Consider the following 11,849-nt stretch of genomic DNA (forward strand, 5'->3'; position numbering starts at 1 on the left):
ACACACCTTTTGTTCTTATTTTGTTTGATTCTTTGGAGACTCTAAAGAACTCCAAAATTAAATATGTAAGGTTTACAAACACAAATGTATATGTTTCTGCAGTTAGGCCTGATTTCTATGAGCAAATTTGATTGGGCAGAATAATATAATTTATAAATTAATAAAATGTAATTTCTTTTTCATTGTACTGTATATACATGCTTATTTAGGACTGTATTTTCTATTATGGTTTCGGACCCATTTCCGGAAACTCATTGCCAAGAAAGCTCTGAATTACGGAAAGGTCATCTCCCACAGACTCCATTTTGAACAAATAATTAACATTTTAAAAAAACATTTCCTTTTTCTCTGTAATAATAAAATAGAACTTTGTACTTGATCCCAACTAAGACATAATTCATCCTTATTGGAGGCAAAACAATCCTGTTGTGTTTAATTTATGTTTTCTTGATTTTTTAGTAGTGTTAAGTTATTGAGATCCAAATAACAGAATGACCCCTTATCCAGAAAGCCCTAGTTCCAGAGCATTCTGAATAATCTGAATAATAGGTCCCATACCTGTACCCGAAACACAAGGATCTTACTCAACCTGTTGTAAAATGAAATGAAATAATTTTTTTTTTGTTTTAAAGCATATTATTAAAAAAAAAACCACTTGAGTATAGCAAGTATTTAATTATTAAGTCTGTTTTATATATACAAGTTGAAAATAGATTAAAAACTGAGGTTCTGCAGGGTTCCTGTACATTAAGTATGTATATATTGTATTGTTGTTACAAACTGCAAATTTTGGGAAAGCTTTGGAACTTAGTAATGACATCCATGACAATTTGTATGCACTAACTACCTTTTGGGTAGGTGGTTGATGCCCCAGTTGTCAATTTGGCCAAGAACACCCTGCTGATGACCTTTCGTCCTTGATCTGGTCTGTTTTAAAGGGGGACCCCAGGTCAGTTCAGCTTTCTGCTAACAAGAACACTGGCCTGGGGTATCAGGTAAGTGATTGCAATCACTGGGGGGTGCCAATGTACATTTCCTTCTCCTTTAAATAACAGTTACATTTTTGTATATGAAATATTCAAATCTCTCTTCAAAGGGATAAATGGTGTTTTTGAGTTAACCATCCCCCCAAAAAAGCCTTATAAAGTCTACAGCAACTTCTTTCAAAAGCATTACAGATTTTTAACTGATTATAATTAGAAAATGTAGACAAATACATTTTCAAAAATAGACCCCCACCTGACTGTGTGACACAAAACAAGGTCCATACAGAATGAGTTTGCTGAGATGGGAGTAGAACATATTAAATGACCTGCACCAATCCCTGACTTGAACCCAACTAAACATATGTGGGAGGAATTAAAATGACCATGTGAGCCAGGTCAAAATACTGACAATGGAGGAACAAGTGGCTTCTAGGATGTAATTGTCCCAGGGGCCACTGCGTACACATGGTGACCAAAAGTCTGCTGTTGTCCTTTGACACCCCAGACCCCTTGACCCTGCCCTATATATTTAGAACCCATCCATTGTCCCACAGTCTACTGCCTGCCCTAGGTATTTCACACACTCACAAATACTTGTACTATAAAGTGCAAACACAAATGTAATATTAACAGCCGCCTTTCACGTTGGAAGGAGTCCTTCGTTACTAAGATACCGCCAGAGTGAGAGAACCAAAGCCAGGGTTGTGGGCAGGCAAGGGAACTGGGACGTGTGATAGGAGGAACGGGGAAATAGTAAGTGTAGTTATGGAACAAGTCACAGTACGGTATCAGGAACCAAAAGCGTAGTCAGGAGATTCTGATGCTAATTGCACTGGTTTCAGAGCCATTTTGTTATGTGAATCCACATGAATTAGTAATCAGCCTTATACTGTTACGTTTATATATATATATACACAAAATATATTGTGAGTGGGTCCCTAAGCTCAGTAACTGACAGCAGCACAGAGCATGTGCAGTGAACCAGCAGAAAAGAAGATGGGGAGCTACTGGAGCCATCAATAGGGTTACAGATCATCCCTGCTAAAACGCTGTGGTTGCCTTAGGCTGGTACACAAGCCCAAAACATAATGTACAACATTTCTAGCCTATCTCATTAGTTAAAGGGGACCTGTCACCCTAAGAAATAATTCAAACTTATTTTCTATTGTGTTTGTTAAGCAAAATAAACTTCATTTACACTATATAGGTAATATACATCTTGTTTCCTTCAGTCCTGGAATTACACAATCACAGCAAATAGGCAGGTACCATTTTGTGGACACTGTTATTAAGGCAAGATTGGTATCACCCCAAAATCTTGTGTATGAATCAGAATGGGGGACCAGATGCCCAGGCCCATGCACTGGCTACACAATTACACGGTTAGGAGGGAGGGGGAAAGTGTGAGCTGAATTGAAAGTTAAAGTTCTTGTCTGCTCCGCCTCTTTGCCTTACAGGCAATATATGATTGACAGCTGGGATTTTTAAATGGGTTTGGATGTGTTAATATAAAAATTAATTTGGGTTTCTTGGTTAATTTGAAAAGGACTTTTATCATACAGCTTTTTATGTCTAGGTGACAGGTCCACTTTAAGCTTTAGTTCTCCTTTACATTTCACCTTCTGCCCTTAAACCCCTTGCAGAGAAATTGGGAGTACTTCTAGGGTGCTGAATGCAGAAAAAAATACAATACAAATGTAAAAGGAATCCCTTATCCAATAAATGACATGTCTTCTATAGATCAGCGCCCCCATAGTCACATTTGGGATTTTGGCCTAAGTGTGGTAAACCCAGAAAATATTGAAATGTCACAAATGAGGGTTTATATATTAACCACATCAAGTCACAGTGAGTTCTGTGAACGATCTATTCTTTCTTACATTAGCAAGCATTGCTACCTTACACCTGCCTCTTGTTATGGATTTCACAAACTTGCATCTACACAGGGGAACCCTGAACCTTCTGTCTGGCTCTGATGTGGTGGTTACTCCAGGGTTACTATAGTGCCCTTCCAATTGGCACAGTGCACTAAATAAACTTTATTTTGACAGTAACCTGCAGCAGTGATGCCTTTTGAACTTTCACAATTGCAGTGAAGTGTTTGAAAAGTTTTGTTCATTTTCAGACAAGTGCATTTGGGTCAGGTACATTTCTCTCTATACTTGTGGTCAGAAATTACCCCTCTATTATCTCATTAAAAAAAATACTTAATGTGACTCTGGTGGTGCTTAACTACAGCAGAGCCTAACCCACGTCAGTTATTGGCTGTTGGATATTTTGTCATTTACAAATGGGTTTTAGTTCTTGTACTAGAGAGAACTAAAAAAATCCCCTGGAAGGCAAGTTGCAAAGTTCAAAAACATGGCGAAATGTGCCCATTTTGGCACTTTATTATTAGATGTGTATTTCTGACATATCAACAAAAACATATATTATTGGCATAGCTTACCCCCAGCTAATATACATTTTAGATTGCTCCTAAAATACTGAATTATACAATTATAACACTGTTATACTGCTATAAAACTGTTATAGCAAATAAAATAATTATTTTTATTAAATGTAATAAGTTCCTTTCGTAGACATGATTATTTAGTAGCACTAACTGCTATCCCCAAAAGTACATTTCCCTAACCCTTTCTGCAAAACAAAAGCTTTGCCAAAGGGGTTAAGACCCTCCCCCACCCACACGCCCACCCCCTCACCCAGCTGTAGGTTGCCCAGTTGCTTGGCTCTATCGCCTATCATTAGACTGGGTTTGGGGGTCATTGCAATGCATCAATAGGTTGGAATAGTGATTACATTGCACCAACACCCCCACAGCCAACTGTTCAGAAGCAACTGGGCAATAATGGTGCCACTCATTAGAGGTAACAGTAGGCTGTGGGGGGTTATGGAGGGTTTTAAAATAAGAAATGCACTTTTGGGGATTATATCAATTCATACATAAATGACGTTTTCTACAATAACTCTCGTAGTCTCCTTGTCCTGATTGCATAAAGATTGCAAGGTTTCAGCATTCTACAAAACAGTCAAAGTCTTCAAACGCCTTTTCTACAAATATAAGTGGTGGTTTGTATTGTTCACTTGACAATACAACCTGTTTTGGATGTCTAAATTTACAGAAACATCCAGGTGTTTTCTGTTTTGGAATGAATGGGGGATTTATCTGTTTTTTCGAAAGGGCTTCAAAGTCCAGTTCCTTTAAAACAGAATACAAATGTAAAAAAAAGGTTACTATCATGTACATTTAAAATTATTTATAGCTTTAAGGAAAAGAGTACGCAGACATGGCATTAGCAAAATGTTCTATACATAAAGTAATGGCATTTAGTATTCTCATTAATGCCAATAAATATTTTGGTTTTGCTGGGAAAATATTTTAAGAACTTTGTCAGTTTGGAGCACATGAACATATTGTATATCAAAAGTGGGGTTAGCTTTAACAAGCTTTAACAATATTATGCTATGTGTGCCTTTGGCTCAAGTGGCCCTAAAATCTAAAAACTGCTGATAACTGAAATGTCAACAAATCTCCTATTTTTATATACTATAATATGACTAATTAGTCCAAAGGATGAAGAATCATCCAACAATAATTACTGTAAAAGTCCTTAAGGGTAATTACACATCCAAAGTAGGGGGGCAAAATGCTACAAATGTGAATTGCCACCATCATGCCTGCCCTGCTTGATCATGGCAATTCCCATTTACTTTAAATGTATCTGTAGTGATTATATTCCCCTCCCTTGCAGCAATTCATTGATGGGTGACAATGACAGTCACAAACAGTCTATTGACTGATTTCTTCTTTTGATAACTGTTCCAAAGATGTATAAAATATGCACATACCTTAAAGAATGAACATTCCTTCACTTCCTCAGCATCACGCTCACTTGATCCAATCCTCATATCTGGATCTTTTCTTAAGAGCTGTAAATATATATAAGAATTTATTGTTATGTACACAGAAGTCTATACAGCAGAACCTTCATTTACATTTTCCAGGAGATCTGAAAAAATAGTGTAAAATCCAGAAAAAAATAAAATCAGGTAAATGTATTATATAATGTTCGGCTCTAACATTACAAAATATACTGGGGCCTCTGGGGGCTTGCACCCTGTCTGTATAAATATCCTAGACACAGAGACTAAAAGTCCCAGTATCCACGTTGCAGACTAAACTTACCTGTTTGATTATAATAGTTGCGTCTTCACCCAGTTTTTTGGGATACTTTGGCTCCTTATTTATGATGCTATTAAAAATCTTTTCCTTATTTCGTCCATTAAATGGCATCTGAAGAAGAACAATAGTATTTAATTAGGAAGGAAACCATGAACCCATTAAGTACTTCAGTTTAAGGGTTTTCTGTTTTAATACAATATGAAGCTGACCATTCAGTTACAATTATCCTGCAATATTTGCTTATATATATATATACATTTTTCCAAATTGTTGTCTATTGCAAACAGTAATGAATGTTTGGCAAAAAAAAACTTTTAAAAGACTTCTTGATTTTGAATGCAAACAACATTGGACTATATCATTATTTCTGTCTTTCTTTGACTTCCATAGCTTCTACTGAGGGGGGTTACTGACTCAGCTTGCAGTTTCAGCCTGGCTGAACCAAGCTTACCTTTTCCCATTGTTCTGCTATTAAACAGTATCAATATAACATTTAAGGGAGATGTGGAATATATGTGAGAGGAGGAAGGCTAAAGGAAATCTGCCAATAATGCAAATATACAGACAGAATAAATATGTAATAAGTACATTTGTGAAAAGGTACAGATTAGCAGTGCTAATGTCCATGCAAAACTAGTAACAATTCTGTAAATAGATACTTACTTGTTTCAGTAGCATTTCATATATCATTACTCCTAATGCCCACCAGTCCACAGATTTTCTGTAGCCATGGTTACCGAAAATTTCAGGGGCCAGATAGTAACAGCTTCCACATTTACTCATAGTTTTGCCATCAAATCCCATAGCTTAAAGAGAAGCAAAACATAGTTTAGCTGAAACTTAGCATCCTTTATACATAACTCTGCATCCCTTCTACATATATTATATTTTACCTTCCTGTTTTTAATGTTGAGAATGTTCTTGTCTAATGGAAATATTAAGACAAATGAATATGTATGTATTTTCCTCTTGTTTTTACTGTCTATGGTTGCAGTTTTTGACCTGGTTATGCTGCCATTGTCTTAAAACAGGTAGTCACAACCTTTCTTACTAACTGCCATAGCCCCTCTGCTGTGATTTTTTTTTTTTATCTCCTATAGGGGTATGTACTAGTTAATATGATATAGTATAGATATACAGATATACAGTGTATGTATATATATATACAGTATATATATATATATATATATATATATATATATATATGTATATATAAAAGAAAGAATATTGAGAAACCATTTTCTTTACACTCCTTTTGCATTAAATCATAGGGCCCTGGTCATTTGTATTCACTTGACCCCCATCCCCACAGATAAATCTGATGCTTACTTTTAATGGCGATTCCAAAATCAGTGATTTTGGCATAACCATCAGAGTCCAACAAAACATTTTCTGGCTTTATATCTCTGCAAAAATACAAAGGAACATTATTACTGTAGGTTAAAAAAGGCTACTATGAACAAGAGAGTATCATTATTATCACCCATTGTAAGAAAAAATTAGGTATAATAATATTTAAAGGAGAATAAAACCCCCTGTAATCAATAGCCACTCAAAACTAGGGCCTATGTGCATTTCCCAGCCACACAGCCTGCAGTGTCTAAAAATCCAGGCCTTTCTAACTGCAGTGTTACACAATGGAATTGAGGGCCACCAGCTATGCGCAGCTAATATGTGGGACTGATTTCTGAAATATCACATTGATAGTTGATTGCAAAACCATACACCCCACACACTTATATAACTTATATAACATTATATAACTTTAAGAAGGGGCTGGATGGATTCTTAGCAAGTGAGGGAATACAGGGTTATGGGAGATAGCTCTTAGTACTAGTTGATCCAGGGACTGGTCCTATTGCCATCTTGGAATCAGGAAGGAATTTTTTCCCCTCTGCGGCAAATTCGAGAGGCTTCAGATGGGGTTTTTTGCCTTCCTATGGATCAACTAGTAGTTAGGCAGGTTATATATAGGCATTACGGTTGAACTTGATGGACGTATGTCTTTTTTCAACCCAACTTACTATGTTACTATGTTACTTCTATAGAAACTCACAAGGTGTTAGCTACCAAAGTTTTTCATTTAAATTTTCCAGATTTTTTAAATTGATAAATCTCAAAAATTGAACTTCGGAAACTTCAATTCATGCTTACCGGTGAATTATATTTCTTGTGTGCAGAAACTGCAAGCCCAGGACAACACAACCTGCGTAAAATCTACAAAAAAAAATAAAAAAAATGCTTGTATAACTTATTTTATATTAACATAAAAAAATAACGCAGTGACTATATATACATCTATATTCATTGAGCCAGGTCTCTATTCAAAACAATTAGTTAAGAAGTGCAGAAGTGGATTTTTTTGCACCCGTGCACTTGCACTTAAATCTCCTGCACTCAAATGAGCACAGGAAACAAAAAAAGATTTCCTAGTGAAAATTGGAAGTTCATCTCTTAAGGTTACCAGGGATGGCAAGCAAAAGTGTCCCTATGTGCTGAACAGTATGATATATTTTTTAGCAGGACCCATTCCAATGGCACTGCATTGGTGCGGTTATTATTCTACTGTGAAAACCTTACTCATGAGAACTTCATTTAATGCTACTTACACAGCTCTCTCTCTTGAAAAGGCACCATGTTTGAAATAGCTATCTAAGTCACCACCAGCACAGTAATCCATTACTAAGCAAAGGTGATGTTCAGTCCGAAATGAGGCGAATAGGCCAACAAGGAAAGGATTTTTCTCTCTTTTAGCCTCTTCAAGTATACTCCTCTCTAGGTTTAACCTGAAAATGAAAAACAGGAATATGCCAGTGAGTTTCAACCAATTGGCTAAATAATTGGCCCTCCATTTAAATTGCAACTGTTTGGCCCACATACTAATAGTATGGGACACTGTCAAGATGTTCTGCGTATATATTACATAAATATATTGCCTTAAATTAAGCAGATATGAAACAGATAAAAAAAAAAGAATCATATTCATAACTCACCTTGAAACTTGTTTAGTTGCCTTTATCCCTTCCTTTTTTAAAGCCTTGATGGCAACCTTTTTCCCATTACATTTGTGTTGTGCAAGGTATACCTGGAGTAATAGAGACAAAATCAATTAAATAAATAGAGATTTGCTCATATATGTACAGTATGTATCTTATTTTGTGACTGATCAACTCACTTTTCCAAAGCCACCTTCGCCCAGTAATGACTGCAGGTCATAGTCCTCAACAGATGTCCAAGACACGCTGAAAGCAAATTAAACAATATATATATTTTCTCTGAAACTTGCGTATCATAATAAATAATTCCTCCACCGTCTTAAAATATAAGGATACTAGAGGTCCCTTAACCTAAAAGCAATTGGGCATTTTAAATGGCCATGGAACTCCTCTGTGACTTATAATATCTTTATATTTTAAAATAGAGGATACATTATTCACTGTTTAAACTAAATACTGTATATGTTTTTGCTCCCAGAAGTTGCACATTTCAGCTAGTATACTAGTATATTCATTTCATTGTAACAAAGGAGATTTAAATGCAACCAGAATCTAGACAGTATTTATATAATAAAATCTTAACACACTGTGGAACATACCTAGTCCTCTCTGGTACAGGAGTTGATTCGACAATAACTGAATCCACGGGCTAGAAAAGGCGATAGGACAACATTATTGAATATGTTTATTGTTATAGGCTGATTCAGGTAAAGTGTTCTGCATAGTGTTATACATTAGGTCCTCAAACAGCTGCTGTACTACAACACACAACTTAAACTGAAAACCAAAACTGTATGTTGTACTTCATTACCGGAAAGCCCCAAGGGGATTAATATCCCTAATGGCAATCATTTACTGAATAAGCCTTTATACTGCAAGCTCATAGCTCAGACTGAATGTGATACAAGATGAAATTATAAAGTGAGTTGTAACATACTTGCATACTAGCACTAAAGGGGTTTATCCATGTTGAATAGCAATAATATTTGAAGGAATAGGAATTCCTCTTTTTGCTGCCTGCCTTTTTATCAATCACTAAGAAAGTATATGCATTATATCACAGAAAAGAATCCTAAAAAAGTATTATACTTACACATTGAGGACTAAATCTTACAACTGAATTCTCTTTGCTCTCACAAGGTTTTTGAGAGTCTGGAAAAAAGAACAGCATTATTAGTGTTTAAAAGGGGAAACAGATTGGAACGTCATGATTCTGAAGCCCATATTTATGTACATTCTCTGTACATATTACATATTATCCCTTTCAAACATAGAATCTATGGTGCTGCCTTAATATTACAATGCACAAGATCTATAGATTCTACACTTCTAGGATAGATTTAAATCTATGCTATGTTGTTTGGAAAATATACAGAACAGAGAATGAAGGGGCTAATTTCCACATTTTTAGCTTTTGTCCTGAATTATGGAATGATATGAAGAATATATGGTTACCAGGTGATAAAGTATGGGATAACTATCATATTGGCCCCCCTGTACCCCATAGTGGGGTCTACTGTATAAATAGTTACGCCACTAATATTGATCATTTTTTAGATTATTATAAAAAATTATAATGAAAATATGACAAAAAAATCTGTACCTTGAAGAATTTCAGGTTGTCTAATTAAGCTTTCCTCATATACCTGATTATTTTCAGTAAAGGATTCTCTATTTCTTGTTTTATTAGTTTCTTTTTCCTCATTATTACTTTCCTTGTTTTCTGCTTTTCTAATAACTAGTTCCTCACTCTCTGCTTTTTCATTATCTAATGTATCATTTGTTTCTTCCTTTTTGTCTGTTTTAATTTCTAATTTATCATTCTCCTCTTCCTTTCTGTCTTCTTCGTTCACTAATTCCTCACTCTCTGTTTTTTCATTCTCTATTTTATCATTTGTTTCTTCCTTTCTGTCTGTTTCATTTTCTATTCTATCATTCTCTTCTTCCTTTCTGTCTCCTTCTTCACTCACTGATTCCTTACAGCGTGGCTCAGCACTGCTGTTTATGGAATCCTATAAAGATCAAAAATGCATATGTAAAATTACATTGTGTCTTTATTAGTAGTAAGTCCCAGACTATGGATTCAATTTTTTTAAGACTCTGCCATTCCTCTTAAATCAGGGAAGTAACCACATAAATCAATAGGTTCTGTTTTAATTATAGGTAATGGGCTACTCCTTATTTGCTGCCAGGTATATCCTTATCCCAGAACTATGCAGATAAGATAGATTTGTAGAAATGACTTATATTTTTATTTCCTGTATATAGTTGTGACTGCAAGAATACTTATTGATGTAAGCTGTAGGCTGCTATAGACACCCAAATACTGCCCTTGTTTTATCTGGCTAAAATTAAACTCTGCATTGTTGCAGGCCTAAGCCTGCCTTTGATTTACAAATTAATATAATTTATATATTGTAGGTGCTTAGTCTCTAAGGAAGGGGCAGGTTGCTTAATAAAAGTCACATATTGGGAAAACAGCCTTTTAATATTAACATTATGCACTTACACTAGGAGATCTGAGAGCAACACTCTCTAAAGGATTCTTTTCAGCCTCATAATCCTTAGGCTCTAATGCAGGGGTTGCTGCATGCACTGGATACTCTGAAAATATTATAGAAAAATGTTTAATAACTTAATAACTGTTTTTAATAATTTAAAAACACATATTGTTGTCACAGGCCCTCAGTCATAATTAATCCACTATATATATATATATATATATATATATATATATATGTATATATATATATATATGTATATATATATATATATACATATATATAGTCCCAAGAATTACAGCACTCAACAGGTCCTATGTAAGCAAAAATAATGTTTTTTCTATTTAATTTACAAACTTGACATTTCGGTCACTGACTGTGAACTTTCTCAAGGGAATACAGCCTGGGACTATTACATTATTTTTTACCAGCACCCAGGCAGACAATATATTTTTTAGTGTGAGAGCTCCTCCTACCAAAGTAAATATTAATATTACATTTTAATATTCTGATTAATTTAATTGGCATCAAACATTGTTCCAGCAGGCTAGTAAAATACTTGCAAAACACGGGACTTCAAAGTTACTAAGTAATTACTAAGTAATTAAAAGTTGGTAATTATATTACAAACACTAATAACCATAAGAAAACCAGAAACTAAAGAAAACAAATTTTGACACCTGAAAGTTTCACAGGCTCCTCATTTAACACTATTCCTATTTCAGAAAGCTGAATAGGTTTAAGATGTTTTTCACTGCGATTGTCCTGTAAGGATTAAAAGAAAAAAAAAGATTTTTTAAAAACTGCATCATTTAAATGATAGCACTAACTGAGAACAAACTTTATATTGGTTTGAAAAACATGTGATGTCACTGAATGAAATCTGATAGGCTGTTGTTGACTCCACCCAGTTTTTCTAACCTTGGACTACAGTTATATAGTAAAAAAAGACTGTGCAAATTTTGGGGACCCTGGTTTTAATAGTGTCAGAATGATAGCAATTTAAATTTCCACACTGAAAGTCAATGAGTGACATCTGATTGGTGGTTGGTTGCTCTGCCCACTTTTACAAACCTTGAACTGCAGTTACCCAGTGACTAACTCTGCAAAGTTTAGAGACCCTGGCATTAATACTTAAAGAGTCACTCAGTGACAAACTGTGCAACGCTTGGGTACCCTA

At 35.0% G+C, this 11,849-nt stretch overlaps 1 protein-coding gene across 1 annotated transcript; it reads right to left on the bottom strand.

Annotated features, from left to right (window-relative positions):
* Window positions 1-3,696: 3,696 nt before the first annotated feature.
* LOC101733770 (serine/threonine-protein kinase N2-like) lies at window positions 3,697-9,339 on the bottom strand. The gene is made up of 11 exons (XM_031904830.1): window positions 9,262-9,339; window positions 8,768-8,817; window positions 8,348-8,414; window positions 8,166-8,257; window positions 7,782-7,958; window positions 7,327-7,389; window positions 6,502-6,578; window positions 5,836-5,978; window positions 5,176-5,283; window positions 4,839-4,919; window positions 3,697-4,188 (listed from the first exon to the last, which is right to left on the bottom strand). Exons 1-11 carry the CDS (start codon window positions 9,337-9,339, stop codon window positions 4,000-4,002), a joined length of 1,125 nt encoding a protein of 374 aa, XP_031760690.1. The 3' UTR covers window positions 3,697-3,999.
* Window positions 9,340-11,849: the final 2,510 nt, after the last annotated feature.

The sequence above is a fragment of the Xenopus tropicalis genome, chromosome 1 (assembly GCF_000004195.4).
Source record: "Xenopus tropicalis strain Nigerian chromosome 1, UCB_Xtro_10.0, whole genome shotgun sequence".
NCBI classification, from domain to species: domain Eukaryota; kingdom Metazoa; phylum Chordata; class Amphibia; order Anura; family Pipidae; genus Xenopus; species Xenopus tropicalis.